Source organism: Haliotis cracherodii, unplaced genomic scaffold, assembly GCF_022045235.1.
Source record: "Haliotis cracherodii isolate W230 unplaced genomic scaffold, xgHalCrac1.p SCAF_22, whole genome shotgun sequence".
Classification (NCBI taxonomy): domain Eukaryota; kingdom Metazoa; phylum Mollusca; class Gastropoda; order Lepetellida; family Haliotidae; genus Haliotis; species Haliotis cracherodii.
In genome coordinates, this window is record NW_027266278.1 from 9,246,412 (window position 1) to 9,267,791 (window position 21,380).

Consider the following 21,380-nt stretch of genomic DNA (forward strand, 5'->3'; position numbering starts at 1 on the left):
TGGAAATTCCCATGACGTTGATTTTTTTATCAAACGCAGGGATGGACTTAAGTCAGAGCCATCAAGCATATATATTCTCCTGTGACATCACACATCAATCATACAACCAGCTGACAAAAAATACATTCTGTCAAAGCGTAGAGCAGGATAGGGGATGAACTGAAGGCAAGCAAGTTGTTCATTATCCTTCCTCTGATCAATAAAATCAAAAATATTTTGACATGGCCTGAGGGTAAGATTTTTAAACTTTTGTGTTTCACAAAGTCCTGTTGATAACACGTTCAATTATTTAGTTCATCCGAAAACAAAGAAGATTGTTCTACAGATGATTTACTAAAAAATTGCAGATTTTGTACAACAGCCCTGACATGATAATGTCAAAATGAGGTTAACTTTTATGTTTTTTGTGTCTAAGAACAGTTTTACAAGAATCATTTAATAACAAGAATCATATTAAGCTTGAATCGTCATTTAAAATGAATGGTCAGTTGGAAATGCAAAACACAAAAATTGAAAACAGCATCCCACTCATCATGAGGAAGAAGATCACCTACCTGTAACTCTTCAGAGTAAGGGGCGTGTCACATCTGAAAGTAAACAACAAACATTTAGCCTTTACACATCAAATTTTTAATAATTTCATTACTAGAACGATGCTCGTCAACATGGGAGCAGGGTCCAGCTGAGTCGTTATGGATCCATGCTGAACAAGTTAGATGGTCCACTTTAATATATATTTTTAATAGTTTAATTACTAGAACAATGCTCGTCAACAGGGTCCAGCTGAGTCATTATGGATCCATGCTGAACAAGTTAAATGGTCCACTTTAACATATATTTTTAATAGTTTAATTACAAGAAGGATGCTAGTCAACATGGGAACAGGATCCAGCTGAGTCATTATGGATCCATGCTGAACAAGTTAGATGGTCCACTTTCAAAGTCAATCAAAGAATGTTTACTGTGCAAACATACAACTGTACCAACGTAATGATACATACCACTGTACCAACGTCATGATACATACCACTGTACCAACGTCATGATACATACCACTGTACCAACATCATGATACATACCAATGTACCAACGTCATGATACATACCACTGTACCAACATCATGATACATACCAATGTACCAATTTCATGATACATACCACTGTACCAACATCATGATACATACCACTGTACCAACGTAATGATACATACCACTGTACCAACATCATGATACATACCACTGTACCAACGTCATGATACATACCACTGTACCAACATCATGATACATACCAATGTACCAATTTCATGATACATACCACTGTACCAACATCATGATACATACCACTGTACCAACGTAATGATACATACCACTGTACCAACGTCATGATACATACCACTGTACCAACGTCATGATACATACCACTGTACCAACATCATGATACATACCAATGTACCAATTTCATGATACATACCACTGTACCAACGTCATGATACATACCAATGTACCAATTTCATGATACATACCAATGTACCAACATCATGATACATACCACTGTACCAACGTCATGATATATATTACTGTACCAACGTCATGATACATACCAATGTACCAACATCATGATACATACCAATGTACCAACGTCATGATACATACCAATGTACCAATTTCATGATACATACCATTGTACCAATTTCATGATTCATACCATTGTACCAATTTCATGATACATACCACTGTACCAACGTCATGATACATAGTACTGTACTGTCATGATACGCCTAACCAAAGACAGCCTAATGTTTCAGTGCCACACATGACTTTAATTAATGTACAGACAATGCCATGATGATTTTTGTATGTTTTGATCTCCTTGGCCATAAATCCAGATAAACCACTCGGAAATAATGGTGGCCATCAAGAAGAATCTACAAGAAAGTCGTTGTTTTAATTCTTGATTTATCTGTTTGTATATATCTGTTTGTAAATCAGTTGACCTTTTGCAAGATGTCAGGTCAGTGAACCAACCCCTCCTAATAAGGCAGGACAAAGGTTAGAGACCTCACACCTCCTGATAAAGGGGGCCAAAGAATGCGGAGCACATGCCTATCAAATAGTATTATCTGACAATAGTTACACATGTGATGATAAATTCAACATTTTTAAACTGGGTTTGTGTTCAGCATCATGTAAACTATGACATTCCAGTTTTCCTATCTACCCTTTCAATTAAAAACTGAGTAGAAAGACATGACCCTTCGCTTGTAGAGCAAGGTCGACCTTTTGCTGCCTACAGAGTAAGTCAATTGGTAGGTTGTTAATATCCATGTCAGTGAGTTTATTGCCAATAGCGCTTAGTTTTCTAGTCACCACTATCATCACCTTCGTCATCATCTTCATCATCACCTTCGTCGTCGTTGACGTCATCATCATCACTATCATCACCTTTGCCATCATCATCATCATCATCATCATCATCATCATCATCATCATCACCACTATTATAACCTATGCCATCATCATCATCACCTCCATCACTATCATCACCTTTGCCATCATCATCATCATCATCATCATCATCATCATCATCATCATCATCACCTCCATCACTATCATCACCTTTGCCTTCATCATCATCATCACCACCACCACTATCATCACCTTTGCCATCATCATCATCATCATCATCATCATCATCATCACCTCCATCACTATCATCACCTTTGCCTTCATCATCATCATCACCACCACCACTATCATCACCTTTGCCATCATCATCATCATCATCATCATCATCATCATCATCATCATCACCACCACCACTATCATCACCTTTGCCATCATCATCATCATCACCACCACCACTATTATCACCTTTGCCATCATCATCATCATCATCATCATCATCATCATCATCATCATCACCACCACCACTATTATCACCTATGCCATCATCATCACCACTATCATTATCGTCATCATCATCACCATCACCACTATCATCACCTAAGCCATCAACATCACCACCACTATCATCACCATCATCATCATCATCATCATCATCATCATCATCATCACCACCTCCATCATCACCATCATCTTTGGCAAGCATTTACTATATCTATAACTTAGTGACAACAAGCCATCATACGATTCATTCTTGGCTATATAGAGGACGATGGTGGGAGGCAGTTTCTTCACAATTTCATATTGATCTGCTTTTGTAATACTGGAGCTATTTCTACATATGTGAGGAGAATATGATTTTCATTGTTCATAGTTGCACATTGCCTGTTGCACGCAGACCTGATCAAAGAGAGTTGCAGCAGGGAGACTTTATTGACCCATTCTACCAAGACAAATATTAGATTATAGTGCTCCACAAACTGCTCATTGTCAACAGTCTCTGCAGTACTTTCTGATATCCCTTCATAGTTTCCTTGCAACATCATCAATACCTTCATCCCAATCATCACCACCACCACCAACATCATCATCATCATCATCATCATCATCATCATCATCATCATCATCATCATCATCATCATCATCATCAACTTCCAGAGCAAAAATAATGTCCTCAATAATAATTGTAAGTGAATTGTGTTTAATGCAGTCATAATCTGTATGTAATCTTGTGAGTGAGCGAGATGGGTTTAATACAGATTTTGATCATCATCGTCATCGTCATCATCATCGTCATCATTGTCATCATCATTGACAGAAATAAGATACAAACTGAGATCTATTGGTCCTCATATAGCAACTTGTTGAAAACATCAACACTTGGCCCGAACTGAAATACGTCTTAGTCATTTCACCCCTACCACTCTAGATAGGACTGATGTGACTGGGCTTGGAGCTGCACTGCGAGGACAGCCTCATCCCAGGAGGCTCTCCCAGCGTCTCCATATTCATTCCTCTGTCTGCTGGCTCCACGACGCTACATTTGTCAACCCGAACCAAGTTGGCCTCTTATTTTTTATTGTTTCAACCTTCTTGTGACTGTGAGAAGCGAGCTATTTATTCATCTGCCTCTCTGACAAGGCGTCCCCAAAACAAGTTCTCTTTCGATCGATTTCACCAACAAAATTATTTTGGCTAAAAGATTATCCGTCTGCTGGTTGTGGCGCCCCCACTGCCTGGCATTCTGCGAGAGCGAGTGAAGAGGTTTAACCATGTCAATCTCCCACAATGCCATGGGTTAGGGAAGGAATCCACGGTTGGCTTAATTGTGAAAGGGATACAGATTAAAGGAAGCCTTTCGTGTTGATTGTACTCAGAGTTGGAGGAAAGGGTTGTGGGCGCAGCAAGGGTGGTGGCAGGTAGATTGGGGCTGGAGGATGGGAGAGTGGTGGCAGGTAGAGGGAAGGTGGAGGATGGAAAGGTGGTGGCAGGTAGAGGGAAGGTGGAGGATGGGAGGGTGGTGGCAGGTAGATGGGAGGGTGGTGGCAGGTAGAGGGAAGGTGGAGGATGGAAAGGTGGTGGCAGGTAGAGGGAAGGTGGAGGATGGGAGGGTGGTGGCAGGTAGATGGGAGGGTGGTGGCAGGTAGATGGGGGGTGGAGGATGGGAGGGTGGTGGCAGGTAGATGGGGGGGTGTTGGCTGGGAGGGTGGTGGCAGGTAGATGGGGGGTGGAAGATGGGAGGGTGGTGGCAGGTAGATGGGGGGGGTGGCAGGTAGATGGGGGGTGGAGGATGGGAGGGTGGTGGCAGGTAGATGGGGGGGTGTTGGCTGGGAGGGTGGTGGCAGGTAGATGGGGGGTGGAAGATGGGAGGGTGGTGGCAGGTAGATGGGGGGGGTGGCAGGTAATTGGGGGGTGGAGGATGGGAGGGTGGTGGCAGGTAGATGGGGGGGTGTTGGCTGGGAGGGTGGTGGCAGGTAGATGGGGGGTGGAAGATGGGAGGGTGGTGGCAGGTAGATGGGGGGGGTGGCAGGTAGATGGGGGGTGGAGGATGGGAGGGTGGTGGCAGGTAGATGGGGGGGGTGGCAGGTAGATGGGGGGTGGAGGATGGGAGGGTGGTGGCAGGTAGATGGGGTGGTGGCAGGTAGATGGGGGGTGGAGGATGGGAGGGTGGTGGCAGGTAGATGAGGGGTGGAGGATGGGAGGGTGGTGGCAGGTAGATGGGGGGTGGAGGATGGAAGGGTGGTGGCAGGTAGATGGGAGGGTGGTGGCAGGTAGATGGGGGGTGGAGGATGGGAGGGTGGTGGCAGGTAGATGGGGTGGTGGCAGGTAGATGGGGGGTGGAGGATGGGAGGGTGGTGGCAGGTAGATGAGGGGTGGAGGATGGGAGGGTGGTGGCAGGTAGATGGGGGGTGGAGGATGGAAGGGTGGTGGCAGGTAGATGGGAGGGTGGTGGCAGGTAGATGGGGGGTGGAGGATGGGAGGGTGGTGGCAGGTAGATGGGGGGTGGAGGATGGCAGGGTGGTGGCAGGTAGATGGGGGGTGGAGGATGGAAGTGTGGTGGCAGGTAGATGGGGGGTGGAGGATGGGAGGGTGGTGGCAGGTAGATGGGGGGTGGAGGATGGAAGTGTGGTGGCAGGTAGATGGGGGGTGGAGGATGGGAGGGTGGTGGCAGGTAGATGGGGGGTGGAGGATGGCAGGGTGGTGGCAGGTAGATGGGGTGGTGGCAGGTAGATGGGGGGTGGAGGATGGCAGGGTGGTGGCAGGTAGATGGGGGGTGGAGGATGGAAGGGTGGTGGCAGGTAGATGGGGGCTTGAGGATGGAAGGGTGGTGGCAGGTAGATGGGTGGTGGAGGATGGAAGGGTGGTGGCAGGTAGATGGGGGGTGGAGGATGGAGGGTGGTGGCAGGTAGATGGGGGGGTGTTGGCTGGGAGGGTGGTGGCAGGTAGATGGGGGGTGGAAGATGGGAGGGTGGTGGCAGGTAGATGGGGGGGGTGGCAGGTAATTGGGGGGTGGAGGATGGGAGGGTGGTGGCAGGTAGATGGGGGGGTGTTGGCTGGGAGGGTGGTGGCAGGTAGATGGGGGGTGGAAGATGGGAGGGTGGTGGCAGGTAGATGGGGGGGTGGCAGGTAGATGGGGGGTGGAGGATGGGAGGGTGGTGGCAGGTAGATGGGGGGGGTGGCAGGTAGATGGGGGGTGGAGGATGGGAGGGTGGTGGCAGGTAGATGGGGTGGTGGCAGGTAGATGGGGGGTGGAGGATGGGAGGGTGGTGGCAGGTAGATGAGGGGTGGAGGATGGGAGGGTGGTGGCAGGTAGATGGGGGGTGGAGGATGGAAGGGTGGTGGCAGGTAGATGGGAGGGTGGTGGCAGGTAGATGGGGGGTGGAGGATGGGAGGGTGGTGGCAGGTAGATGGGGTGGTGGCAGGTAGATGGGGGGTGGAGGATGGGAGGGTGGTGGCAGGTAGATGAGGGGTGGAGGATGGGAGGGTGGTGGCAGGTAGATGGGGGGTGGAGGATGGAAGGGTGGTGGCAGGTAGATGGGAGGGTGGTGGCAGGTAGATGGGGGGTGGAGGATGGGAGGGTGGTGGCAGGTAGATGGGGGGTGGAGGATGGCAGGGTGGTGGCAGGTAGATGGGGGGTGGAGGATGGAAGTGTGGTGGCAGGTAGATGGGGGGTGGAGGATGGGAGGGTGGTGGCAGGTAGATGGGGGGTGGAGGATGGAAGTGTGGTGGCAGGTAGATGGGGGGTGGAGGATGGGAGGGTGGTGGCAGGTAGATGGGGGGTGGAGGATGGCAGGGTGGTGGCAGGTAGATGGGGTGGTGGCAGGTAGATGGGGGGTGGAGGATGGCAGGGTGGTGGCAGGTAGATGGGGGGTGGAGGATGGAAGGGTGGTGGCAGGTAGATGGGGGCTGGAGGATGGAAGGGTGGTGGCAGGTAGATGGGTGGTGGAGGATGGAAGGGTGGTGGCAGGTAGATGGGGGGTGGAGGATGGAGGGTGGTGGCAGGTAGATGGGGGCTGGAGGATGGGAGGGTGGTGGCAGGTAGATGGGGGGTGGAGGATGGGAGGGTGGTGGCAGGTAGATGGGGGCTGGAGGATGGAAGGGTGGTGGCAGGTAGATGGGGGAGTTGGCAGGTAGATGGGGGGTGGTGGCTGGGATGGGGGTGGCAGGTAGATGGGGGTGGTGGCTGGGAGGGGGGTGGCAGGTCTTGATATTGATCTTGACTGGGATTAAGATGACGTTGGTTGTTACACCATTTGTCGTGTTCACGGTAGTTGTAGTGGTGGTGTATATTTGTTGCTGTAGCAGTGATGATGTTGCTCGTTACACCAGCTGCGGATGCTGACAGTGACGACAATACAGAGACTGAGGTGGCACAGCTACAACGCCCGACATGGGTCCACACACAAGGACAAAGGCTTAAAGACCTCAGTACCTTCATAAAAGCAAATGAAAACAAATCCTCAAACCCAGCCTCATCAGGAATTCAACATTCAACACTCTGGCCTTCAAGAGGACTTGCGTTCTAAAAATACCCAAATATAAGCTAATTAAAAGGTTGTCTATAGACAAACTCAATTTAGCAATACGAGATTCCAATACGAGTCTCCAAACCCATTTTGAATATCACTAATTCATGGCCGACTCAGACATGGTAGTTATTAGCAATGAAATACACATTAACACAATGTATTACCCTGTCTGACACCAAGCTGATTTGTCAGGATCATCTGTCCAAGGTCCTGGACAGGCATGGGCACTCTACCGCTCCACTGAATCACCACCCTCTGATGCTGAGCCAATTATAAGGGTATAATTCTCAAATAACAAATACAACTCTATCATATTTGTTTGTTGTTTAACACCGCACTCAGCAATATTCAAGCTATATGATGGCTTTTTGTAGATAATTGAGTCTGAACTAAACAATCCAGTGATTGAAAGCATGAGCATCGATCCACGCAATTGGAATACGATGACATGCATCAACCAAATCAGCGAGCCTGACCATCCGATCCTATGAGTCGCCTCTTAGGAGAAACATGCTTACCTCTAACGGTAAGCATGGGTTGCTGAAGGCCTATTTTACCTCGGATCTTCACGGGACACAGAGTTCTGTAAGGTGTCTACTAAGGCTGTATAGAGAAGTTCAGCCTTATGTCTTTTGATGGCAAATATATCAACACTGGTCAATAAAATCTTAACACTCAGAGGCTTGCCAAGGAGTTTTCAAAATTTTATCGACTCTTGTTGCTATATTTAACATCAAAAGACACGAGAGTGAGATTTATGATCCCAAATCATTCTCAACCTTCCCCACTTTGTGAACAGTAATATAATTAGCTGCACCATTAATCGTAAAGAACAATGAAAAATGAAGTGTGGTTTATTTCACGATAAAACATTGATCTATCATGACGTCGTTTCTGGAGTTTCAAAAATGAGCTCGCAACTTGATGACAGTGAGTGAGTGAGTGAGTTAGGTTTAACGCCGCTTTTAACATTATTCCAGTTATATCACGGCGTGTCAGCTTAATGTGGGAGGAAAGCCCGAAGTGATGCAGGTCTCAGACGTTTACCACTTCGGTGAAACCCACGAGCACGGGTATGGTGCTGACAAACCTAGAAACATAATCGGGGTGAACCGGGATTCGAACCCACAATCATAGGTTTCTGGCGTGTCCAAAGGATGCAACCCTGCACAGCGAATCGCGGCGCCTTAGACGACTGGGCCACCCGTGCCCCCAACTTGATGACGTCATATATTGGGTAATATTATTTTTGACAGGGAAGTATGTAGTATGTTGTTCCCCATAGATGTACCCGGGCAATGCAGATAAATGCAATGGCCGAATGTCTGCATAAGAGGTGATTAATAGGATCGGGTGGTCAGGTCTTCAGCAATCCATGCTTACTGTTAGAGGCGACCATGCTTGTCGTAAGAGGCTACTAACAGGATCGGGTGGTCAGACTCGCTGACTTGGTTGATGCATGTCATTGTATCCCAACTGCATGGATCGATACTCATGATGTCAATCACTGGATTGTCTGGTCCAGAGTCGATTATGTACAGACCGCCATCATACAGCTGGAATATTGCTGAGTGCAGCGTTCAACAATAAACAAACAAAACAAACAAAGCATCACAATTCAATGAGCATCTTTGCAAGCCAAAAACCTATGATTATGGTTTCGAAGATTTAGTCTCTTGAAAAAACTGAAACACTGTTCAAAGCATCAGTAAACTCACTTACAGCAAGGTATTCTTGAATGTCCTTGTCATATGACAAATAATTGAAATCAATATTTTCTATGTGTACATCCATGACCCTTTCCTGTCCCCAGCAATATGCATCCAAGACAACAGACCCTGCTAGTCACCGTCTCCCAAAAGATCCCATCCCATATATATATATATAATTCAAACCAAATTGTTTGTAAATACAAAATTTAGGTGTTGTGACCAAAAACTGTATGTGCCCCAAATTACTTTTTTAAACTTAAATAACAAATGATAATACTTGACGCAACGTCAATAAAGTCATCTTATTTCTCTGAAACCCAATCCAGTTGCTATTGTGACCACATCCCCGCCCGTTCTGCAGTTTTTCCATGAACCTTTGTCAATACCCTTGACCCTCGTATAATCCAAGTCCTGTAGTAGGTGGGTGGAGAGTTTTGTCTTCAGGTAAGTCAAGTGAGTGAGTTGATATTTAACGTGGCATCGGCATTATTTCGTATAGCAACGGTGATAAGTCAAGCTAACATGCCATAATCAGACGAAAACACAACTGACACATGCATGTTCTTTGGACCTAATTTATAAAACCAAAAATTGTAGTATTGAAGACATTTTCTTTTTTTAAATGACAAGTTTGAAATTTTTCCATTCAGGCATGCTTTTCTTCAAGTAAAATATTATCGGTAAAACAGTCAGTAATTTGATCTATTCATCAATTATTGTTTTCTGAACACCTTAAAGCACATTTGATGCACGAATAATCAATTACAAATCAACTGAACTGCCAATTGCATTTCATTTTTTCACCTAATTCATTTCTTAAACTAGAAAAATAACTGAATTAAATGTTACATTTAAAATGTGTTGAATGTTTTTCTTGAAATTGTTTCCCTGGAGCATAGAATTTTGGAAGTTTTTCCCTAACAACTAATTTGATTTAATCAACTGAAAACAGTAATTTCTCAAAGTAATATTAACCCTCTAAGTGTTATGATATTTAAAGGAAAGACTTGAAAATACCAAGAAAATTAAGGCATGTGACTGGGTCAACAACCTCTCTCAGAGAATATCAGGTTTGACATTTGTAAATGAAAATTGTTAATAGTCATGTCTTCATGGGGAGGGAAAATAACTTTATCCACAAGGACAGGTAGACTGATTCACAACTGAAATGTAATTCACGACAATACTTGCCCCATGATCTGCATAGGGGAGGAACCCGCAGTGACGATGCATGTCATGATGAAAACTAGGGGTGAAATGATACATACGTATCATGATACATAGATCACGATATGTATCGCAATATTTACATTAAATCGTGTAGAAACTTATTACCATAAATATTTCAGAGCAGTTCGAAAGGAACATCTAGCTGTAGACTCATGTTCGTAGTGGCTATGCTTTGACTGACAAAAAAACTGAGGCCATTGAAAAAGCAGTAAGTCATTTCTGTTAGCCAAAGTATCATCTTGACATCATGAGCATCGATCCACGCAACTGGAATACGATGACATGCATCAACCAAGTCAGCGAGCCTGACCACCTGATCCCGTTAGTCATCTCTTACGACAAGCATAGCAAAGTATGGGTTGCTGAAGACATATTCTACCCGAGATCTAGTGAGTGAAGGATTTAAGCAATATTCCAGGAATAGCATAGACTGGGCACAAGGAATGGGTTCACACATTGTCCATTGCATTCTGGGTAAGAATTTAGGTCCCGAGCAACCTCAGAGTCAACTAAACGGATCAGGTGGTCAGTCTCAGTGAACTGATTGATGAATGTCATCGCACATGATATCAATCACTGAATTATCTGGTCCAGATTAATGACAGACTGTTGTCATATTGATGCAGTATTGTTAAGTGAAGTGTTAAACAACAAACAAGGTAAAAACAATAGATAGATGTGCACCACTACACCACTAGATAGATGCGCACCACTAGATAGATGTGCACCACTAGATAGATGTGCACCACTAGGTAGATGTGCACCACTAGATAGATGTGCACTACTAGATAAATGCAAACCACTAGATAGATGTGCACCACTAGATAGATGTGCACCACTACACCACTAGAGAGATGCACACCACTAGATAGATGTGCACCACTAGATAGATGTGCATTACTACACCACTAGATAAATGCGAACCACTAGATAGATGTGCACCACTAGATAGATGTGCACCACTACACCACTAGAGAGATGCGCACCACTAGATAGATGTGCACCACTAGATAGATGGGCACCACTACACCACTAGATAAATGCGAACCACTAGATAGATGTGCACCACTAGATAGATGTGCACCACTACACCACTAGAGAGATGCGCACCACTACATAGATGTGCACCACTAGATAGATGTGCACCACTAGATAGACGTGCACCACTGCATCATGGAGTCACGCATAAACATCTGCCATGTTCTAGAAATAAGGAAACTGCGGTTATGGCAATTGGAAATGAATGATTTGAGATAATGTCAGCCTCATCCAGAAATATTTCAACTTTAATCATTCAACAATTTGCTATTTAACCCATTATCATAACACTCTTCCAACAGCGACATCAATGCCACAGCTACAATGGACTACAACAGCCATTACCATCCAACATAACTGTCCCACAAATGTTCATACACTTAACGACAGATCGCGCGCTGTAAAAACACGCAGCCTCTCTGGAAGCGTACTATCGACCACATCGTTCAAACTGTTACATATTTTCATATCATCAGCCTTAATAAAATGCAAATCTATTGACAGCAAGCCACGACACAATGCCGAATGACAAGTAGGCTCACGCAATAATCAAATTTCCACGAACTCTTTGTCTACAGCGCCCTCTGGTGTAGGTTTCTCAAAACCGATAATGTCTGCCTTGTGCAGGTGTTATCCTGTGTCAGCTTACAGAAAAGTGTTCAAAATGTTTTTTTACGAATATAATTATTGCTGTTTTATGATTGATTTCTATGAGTGTCTTCAAAATAATGTGCAATGAATATTGTCTACTGTGTAGTGTGTAATATCATCTGGGTGTGGGTGTGTTCAAGGGTCAAGTCAGGGATTGACTTTAAGTCCTGGTCTGTTAACACCCCATATGTTGTTCTGTAATACCGTATTCAACGTAATAAGCGCCCCGCTCTAATAAGCCCCCACGGTGACATTTGCTAAGATATTGGCTTGTGAACAATCCCAATTAGCACCCCTTCAGATTGATCAATGTACACAAGACTTATTTTTTCGCGTATAATACGCACTCGTGTGTTATATTCACCCTTAATTATGGGCATTTAATTCTGGAAAAAATATATCTGTCGTACATAAACATTTCAGGCTGTCAGCATAAACCACGAAATTTATCTTTCAACTCTGTTTTTTTTCACCAAAATAACATTCTAATAAGAGCCCCCTATTTCTACTTTTGAGAGCACCTCAGCGCTTATTACGCCGAATACGATAGTCTCCATGTTTCAAAAAAGTCTACATTCATAAATGAGCGAGTTTTTTGTGTTTCACACTGCCTTGAACCGTATTTCAGTTACATGACGACATGTATACTTAACATGGTGGAATAGTCTTAGAATGGTCTTAGATTTTTACAACTTTGTCAAAAACCTAGGATCATAATCAAGGCAAATCAGGAGTTAAAACCCATATTGAGAGGATCCTGACACACATAGGGGATGCAACTCTGCACAACATCATACTGCAGTTATTTACACAAGGGGAATACCTATAACTAGACTAGTTACTGGTATCCAATAAGTATTGTTTAAGTGATGAGGATCTGATGTTCACAATGGAGTCTGAATATGTGAGGGAGGAGTTAAAATTTAAATCAGCATTATTTAAGTTATATACTGACGGATTGAATACCTGTACTGAAAGGATAGACGACCCCAAACAGAGACTAGTCTACACGTTCCCAGTTATGAATAGCAACACACTTACCCCACCTACTGGCAAAAACATCAGAATAGAAACTGTTTTCATGGCAACCACTTCTGGATACCAAAATATAAAAAGTTGCTAAAAACACTAAACACATCCTGAAAAAATTCTTCTGAAAGAAACAAAACAACATATTTCGAACTTTTTTAATTATTGAAAAATCAACAAACACCAAAAAGGGAGTGATAATTTTAGGGGTATTAGGACGCGTGGAGATCTCATTCTGCTTTGTATTCCTTTTTTACAGAAAATGGGGAAGCTTGTCACTAAGATATTTAAGAAGTGACATTCCACATGACATTAAGACATATATTTCAAAGTCTAGATGTAATAATTTCCATTTTAGTGTGGAACTTGGAAGGGACAGTTTCGCTCCGCTGAACGATTCTGTGATTTCTGTTTAGGATAGGGCTGGGACGAGTCCAAATTTACTACCCGGATACTCGACAGGCTATTACCCGGCATTACCTGGATACCCGCTTTAGGTCTCAAGAGTTGGGTACAAAATTATTGGTACAGCCGCCCTGGCAAAAACTATTTAGATAATGTATAAAACGATCTGATAATGCATACACTGCAGTTGATAGATGCTTTATCCTTACTCGAACACATAAAAGTCAGAACGAATGCCTGCATAGTGAGAAAGAAATTTGAACATCAGCTATACTTGTAGTGTAACCATTGAGTTTAATTGTTTATGTCATAACTGTATACCACGAGACTAACCACGGGTCCGGGTAGTCCTGTGAGTACTCGGGTCCTACTCAGAACCCACCCGACCCGAGTACCCGAGTTACCTAGGACTAGTTTAGGAATACCCGGTGATGTTTAAATGTGACCGATATGCCACTGTAAGAAGAAAGTACCTCTTGCAATTTTACACTGAATATCGATCTCTAATACAATTCACACAGCTAATGCAAAGAGGTGATGGTCCTGTCCTTCATAATGTGGGTGTGTTCTCAGCACAAACAGACAAATTAAGAAACACACAATACCTTTTATCATTAAAGGTGAGGTGAAATTGGGTTTAACGTCACGTCCAAGATTATTGCACTTATATAGCGACGTGCATGTATGTGTGTGTGTTTGTGTGGCTGCTTGTACTAGTCTGGACTGATGCCGATTTATAGTGCTAGCACACTGAGATACCATGCCGCAGTTTAACATGAATACCCCACTCAGACACAGTTTACTGACTCCAAGCCGACCAGTCCTTGTTTTAGCCCCTTAATGCCGAGCGCCAGACAGGGTAACAACAAGTACCATCTTTTAACGTCTTTTGGTATGACGCGGCCGGGGATCAAACCCCGGACCTTCCGCTCTCCGGGCGGACGCTCTACCACAAGACCACGGAGGCAGTCTTTATCATTAAAGAAATTGTTACATATACATGTACTTTACAAAAGCATGCGTGATTTATCATGCTATATAAATATATCATGGGGCAGTAGAATGTTATTGAAATAAATTGTCTGCCTTTATGTTTGTCTGTCTGTCTGTCTGTCTGTCTCTCTGACTGTGTCTGTAGAGTGATGTTGGTTTTTTGTTTGTTTAACGCTGCACACAGCAATATTTCAGCTGTATGACGGCAGTCTGTAAATAATCGAATCTGGACTAGACGATCCAGTGATTGACATCATGAAAACCAATCCATGCAAGTCAGCGAGCCTGACCACCCGATCCCATTAGTCACCTCTCACGACAAGCATAGTCGTCTTTTATGGCAAGCATGGGTTGATGAAGACCTATTCTACCCTGGATCTACACAGGGACTATAGAGTGATGAAAGTCACTGACAGTCATTAAATCATTCATATACATGAACTACCAAAAAGAATCTCGTCATCACATCAAACTACTACGGACAATCAGCATCCTTGGGAAGGTTGGAAGAAAATAGACAAGCATTTGCGTAGAAGAGCTGTCCAGAATACTAAGGAGAAATCTATTTTATTTAATGTTTTATTGATCCCCTCCACCCAAATGTCAAAAGACAACAAAAATGGGGTAGGAATAAACACCCTTTAAATTGAAACAGTATTTGGAATATTTGTTTTAAAAATCAAGAATGGGGGGAATTAAAGATGGCAGGCAAAACACACCTGTTCATCTTACAGGAAACAAATCTTAACGTTCCCCAACAAATGTTCCCCCTACCATATTGTTATTTGAAGAATACAGCATCTTACACACTTAATCTTGAATACAAAACAAATAAAAATCTTAAGAGTTATCTTATTCTATATCAGTCTTAAAAACAAAACAAAGAACAACAAATAAAGATATTCAATTATTACAATCACAGGACAGGCAAACCCGACTGTACACAGATAAGATATGGTTATTGCTACAGACTGACTTGGAAACAGTTTCCCCAGATGGTATTCGTTTAAAGAAACACAAGACAGTTTACCTGTATTTCGAGCTTTGACTTCGCCGGGATTCCAAAATTCGGTCAAAGCTAAAGCTTCGGCGCCGGCCTCTATACTCCATGGTTGTTGAAGAATGGACCTCCACACTCTCACAACAAACAACAACTACTCACAATGGCCAACTGACAATACAAGTTGACAGTGGTCAGTGAGCAACACTGTAAATATTCAATATTTGTTGCCCACACAACCAACTAAATGTTCGCATATATCAGCAATAGAGTCTACAATAACAATGGAATGGCGTTGTTAATTGTAGTTGTTTGTTGGCTCCAAAATCTGCGACAATACGTGTTACTGGTTAAACGTTGACTGATGGGATAATTGTCCACAAAATTCCATAATTCTCCATAATCATCCGTTCTGCATCCATCCTGGTTCCTGGTACAAGATTATATATTCAAGTACAAACCACTGAGACTTTTGAATGACAAAAACTATAGTCCTCCGTACTCTATATTATTATAATACCAGCATCCTCTTCACACACAAAACCATCATGGTTGAAATACGACCTCAGAAAACGGTGGTGCCCTGAAATAGCCTGTGATTTGAGTCTAATTTCATTGACGGTGCAACTTTCAAATGTCACCTACAGAATCGCAGCAATTTGCCCGTACAACGTTGTCATAAAAGAAACACTCGTCACATAGATGTCCTTCACATGTCAGACCACTCATTTTCAACCACTGTTAAAACATCTGCAAAATGTCATTCCATTTTAGAACGGCTTGATCGTTCAAAATGAAATAATATTCAACGACCAGTCCTGTGACCCTGTTCTCCTTGCTAATATGGGACACTTATTTGTTCCGACAAGTTGAAAACTCCGCCTTCAAAATTAAGAGGTCAAAAGGTCAAGGTCACATAATTTTCAATGATTGCAGGAAAGCCTTTGAATGAACTGTGATTGCCTACATATCCTTGCTCAAAAAGCTAGAATTCCTTTACTCCAACCGGTAGAGAAATAACGTCACACTGCGTCAAACGAAACCTTACAAAGACAACAATAGCCTGTTTTTCGCTTACTTGTGCAGAATCGAAGGTTGCCTACTTTACACGTCTGATACAGCTGAAGACATGCTATCCCTTAAGCCTTCAATTTTCCTCCAAATGAACCAATTTACAATCACCAAAACTTGTTAATGATACACCAACTCCATCCAAATCTGGCCACAGATTATCTGAAGGTAACGTTACGTTGACAATCTCGGTAGAAAAATATTATTCATTTCCAAGGTCATGGCTTCCGACCATACAGCTGTAGAGTAAATTGCAGGGATTTCTTCTTAATGATGTTTGTCCGATGTTTGTCACAGAACGAATTAACACCAGGAACCGAATGTACTGATGAGAGAAAGCCTGATAAAATGTCACCGTAATAAATCACTAAAACTGCCCATTTACTCCCGAACAGACTGCCCTGGATCTAAGACTTTTGTATCAACCCTCCCACACCATTACCGCATAGCAACTCATGGTACAGCAACATTAATGTACTTTTCAGACAAAAGAGTTCACATAACCATACGATGACATTCAAGATGCAACAACGTACAAAATACACTTAAACCCTGAGACAAAAAGGATGTATTTTATGTCTACGACTGCAGCAAGATACAAAGATGTTTCCATAGTACATGGCCGACTGGGATATTTTAACTTATCGATTCCAACAGTTCAAGTTCTCCAATCAATATGTAAAGAAAGCTATTACAGCCATGTTTCAATTTCCAGTCCCGTCTCCCAGTGACACTTGCATCAAGCAGGACACAAAAACAACAGCAGGATTACCGCAGGATTCTAGAAATCCCAAATCTGTTTTTCATGATCCTGAAATCCAAACTGCCAACATGTCCACACGAAAATCATCATTTCTTGCAGGAAGTGAAACAGATTTTCCACATACAATCCTTCAATAAATACAAAATCACACTTTGAAACCATGGAGTATTCTGTAGTCCATTTATCTCTGAATTTGTGACGCCATGTCAATAAGCCAGTCTGCAGATAATAACAGAAAGCTCGATATTGTGTTGAGAATCGACGCAGGTGATCGGCAATCAGTTTAGATTACATGATTCCGCAACAAGGATAACTTGTGACACACTCATTTCTTGTGCCTGTCAACGATGTTAATGGCGATGTCAATTAACGTGTGACAACAACATGGCCTCTCCGCATGCATTGCACACAGAGGAATCGGTATCATCAATTTCAATACCATACTCAAATCAGTAACTTAATAGCATGCAGAGACACTAAGGATTTTGTGCAGAATTCAGCTTTCAGAGGAAAAAATCTGACAGTTGTGTCAGGTAACATTTTCCTCAGAATCTAACAGGTGCCCCCCTATCATAAAGCATATTTTGTTGATAAGGGTTTTTCTTAAATTGTGCATCAAATTGAAAACCTTATTCTAATCTAAATTAGATTCTGAAATGAAAACTTCTTTTTGTTTGTGATTCTAAAATAGAATGCTTGAAGATTTGTCTCCCGATTGTTGTGTTATAATGAGGTATGTTATTTGACCAGGTGCTATGATTGAAAGGTTGTTAATCACAATCACAAGACTTCCTTATCAAAAATCTAATAGCCATTTCTCTTATAGGCACAGCTTCTGTTAGAACAAAGCTGACAGGTGAAAAGATGGGTGCCGAGATTAATTAGAAAAGAATTAATACCCTGTCAATCAGACGAATGACTACATTCATCAATTACATATTAGATAACTTTCTTAAATACGATAATCTGCCATAATTTTTAGATACATATAAAAATGCAAGTCAACTCAAATATTATCAAATGAATATATGTATAAATGTTTACGTGGAAAAGTTCAAAAGGTTAAACTAAACTACTAAATATGACCTCAGAGGTCTAAAGGTCAAATTAAGCTGCTAAACATGACCTCAGATGTCTAAATATTGCCCACCTTTAATTATTCTGTAATCAACACATACACATCCTCATTGTTTACCATTAAAGGTAATATTGTAAACATTATGCATGAAATACAAATAGTTACATTCATGGCACATGTTTACGATAAAAAACAAAGAGTTACCAATCGCAAGCTGACAAGGTAAGGGTGTCATCTGTGGGATGACTCCAATCCCTGTTGCATAAACGACAACTGGTTTTACCTGTAAAGTCTCATATCAGATAAAATCAATCCTATTCCAGTTAATGATCTAATAGCCTTACTTCTAACAACCCCGTGAACATCCAGGGTGGAATGGTCTTCAGCAACCCATGCTTGTTGTAAAAGGCGACTAACGGGATCGGGTGGTCAGACTCGCTGACTTGGTTGATGCATGTCATCGATCCCAATTGCGTGGATCGATGCTCAAGATGTTAATCACTGGATTGTCTGGTCAAGACTCGATTATTTACAGACCACTGTCATATAGCCGGAATATTGCTGAGTGCGGTGTTAAACAACAAACAAAAAACAACTTCTATCAATCAAAACTGGCATATTGTTGTACATGTTCAAGATTATTTCACTCACATCGCGACCTTCATGCACATGTGTGTGGCTGTTTGTACTAGCCCAGACTTACGTCGGTTTTATAGTGCCAGCCAACTGAGATACCATGCCACATTTTAACATGAGTGAGTGAGTGAGTGAGTTGGGTTTAACGCCGCTTTTAACAATATTCCAGTTATATCGCGGCGCGTCAGCTTAATGTGGGAGGAAAGCCCGAAGTGATGCAGGTCTCAGACCTTTACCACTTCGGTGAAACCCACGAGCACGGGTATGGTGCTGACAAACCTAGAAACATAAACGGGGTGAACCGGAATTCGAACCCACAATCATAGGTTTCTGGCGTGCCGAAGGGACGCAACTCTGCACAGCGAATCGCGGCACCTTAAACGACTGGGCCACCCGTGGCCCCCATTTTAACATGAACACCCTACACAGACACAGTATACTGACTCCGAGCCGACATTCCCTTGTTGTCGCCCCTTCATGCTGACCGACAGACAGGATAACAAGTGTACCATTTTTTCACATTTTTTGGTATGATGCGGCCAGGGATCGAACCCCGGACATGCTCTCCACGACTAGGCCACAGTCTCGATATTCATAGAATGTTCTTCTTCCCTTTACAATGAATACACAATGCCATTTAGAAAGTGGTCAAATGTAACTAATGTTATATTTGGGATAACACTTTCTTAGTAAAGTACAAATTCTAGTACTTTTTGGGGTTGAGTCCCGTGCGGGATTCACTGGCAGGTGTGGGTTCGAATCCCGCACAGGACTCAACCCCAAAAAGTACTAGAATTTGTACTTTACTAAGAAAGTGTTATCCCAAATATAACATTAGTTACATTTGACCACTTTCTAAATGGCATTGTGTATTCATAGCTTTCGGCCATGGAGCCGTGCCAATTTACACTTGTCAGGGGGGTACTCAAAGTATGTGATCTAGACTACCTGTTGTCGGACTTTCATTTTTGTGGAAGGCTCGGTGGCTGAGTGGGTTAGATCGCTGACTTTGTGTGCTGGCGATTAGGTGCCTCACCCTGGCAGGTGTGGGTTCGAATCCCGCACGGGACTCAACCCAAAAAAGTACTAGAATCTGTACTTTACTAAGAAAGTATTATCCCAAATATAACATTAGTTCCCTTTACAAGTTTAAAATATTTTCATGAATCATTGTCTCCTCATAATATTCCACTACATGATACAGACACATTGTAAAGGTTCTCAAAAATATGTTTTGGGCAACTATGACGCAATATATCAGTATTACAATCCATACACACACCACAAATCTACGACATAACAGTCCATCTTTCAATTACAGACAAGATGTAAGCCATGGCAATTGATTGAATTTGGATTGCTTTTTTGCATACAATAAAAACTAACATGACAGCAAAATGATTTGATGATAAAAAACATTCCTTTTCATGAAGAAAAAGTGTAGAGTTCTATTTTGAGATACCACAGACCTTGAAAGTGGAAATCTTATGGGACATTGGATAAAAGATCAGGAAAGTGCGTCATTTGGCCACTAATGATGTCAATTTGGACAATTAATTTCCAATTTTAGATGTCAAATTCTTTTTAATTTCAGTGTTAAATGGCGACACTTGATGACAGTGATTTGGCTAGCTACTGCAAAATAGACAATTTGATGACAGATACTCAGGTGAAATCCAATGAAAGAAGCTTTAATTTGAACTCTTTAGCTAGAGCCCTTGAGCAAAGAGCTTTTAATGATTTATTCAAATACAAAGAATATTGGAAAAGCAGTGTGAATTATTTCACAAAATAATTGAAATGCCACAGAAATCAAAATGAAAATGCTCCAAATTTCACTTGACTTGACATTTCGAAAAGTTCACTCTTAAGTCGGCCTTCCATTGAGGATTATTTTCTCGTGTGAAATTTTCCTCAATCTCTTAACAAAAGAAAAGTCTTGCACACAAAATGTGAAACAAACAGATCACCTCACAAAACCCCATTTTTTAAAATAAAAATTTGATTTGCAATTTTTTCAATTTAATATTCTTAAACAAATGAGAAATTAAACTTACTCTGATGATGTAGAGGGCTGCCATTTTCTGGTGTAACTCCGACACATTGATATCATGTCACTGTGAGTAGTAATCCTGTGTTCCTAAACGTGTGACTACTTTCTACAAGCGTTATCAACTTCTGTTGCCAAAAACATTAATGACTGATTGATTGATCACTCTATCAACTGGTAATCGCAGCCTATCAGACTCTACACATAGTCAAAATATAAGCCAGGCGTTGTCAGACACTCATCAACTATGCCCAACACTATACATAGGTCAAGTAAAATACTTTAACCTTTTA

General features: G+C 42.4%; 1 protein-coding gene across 8 annotated transcripts in view; it reads right to left on the reverse strand.

The window, feature by feature from the left end:
- The window catches only part of LOC139471376 (rap1 GTPase-activating protein 1-like), a 326,858-nt gene that overhangs the window by 125,158 nt on the left and 180,320 nt on the right, over positions 1–21,380 (reverse strand). For 7 of the 8 annotated variants that reach the window (XR_011653833.1, XM_071253710.1, XM_071253711.1 and 4 more), the window contains one exon: positions 555–587. Coding sequence is in view for 5 of the 8 variants with exons in the window: in XM_071253710.1 (XP_071109811.1) it covers positions 555–587 (33 nt within the window). In the remaining 3 variants the exon portion in view is untranslated. Of the gene's footprint in view, positions 1–554; positions 588–15,519; positions 15,562–21,380 lie in introns of those variants that run through there. The other variant, XM_071253720.1, reaches the window with a different exon arrangement.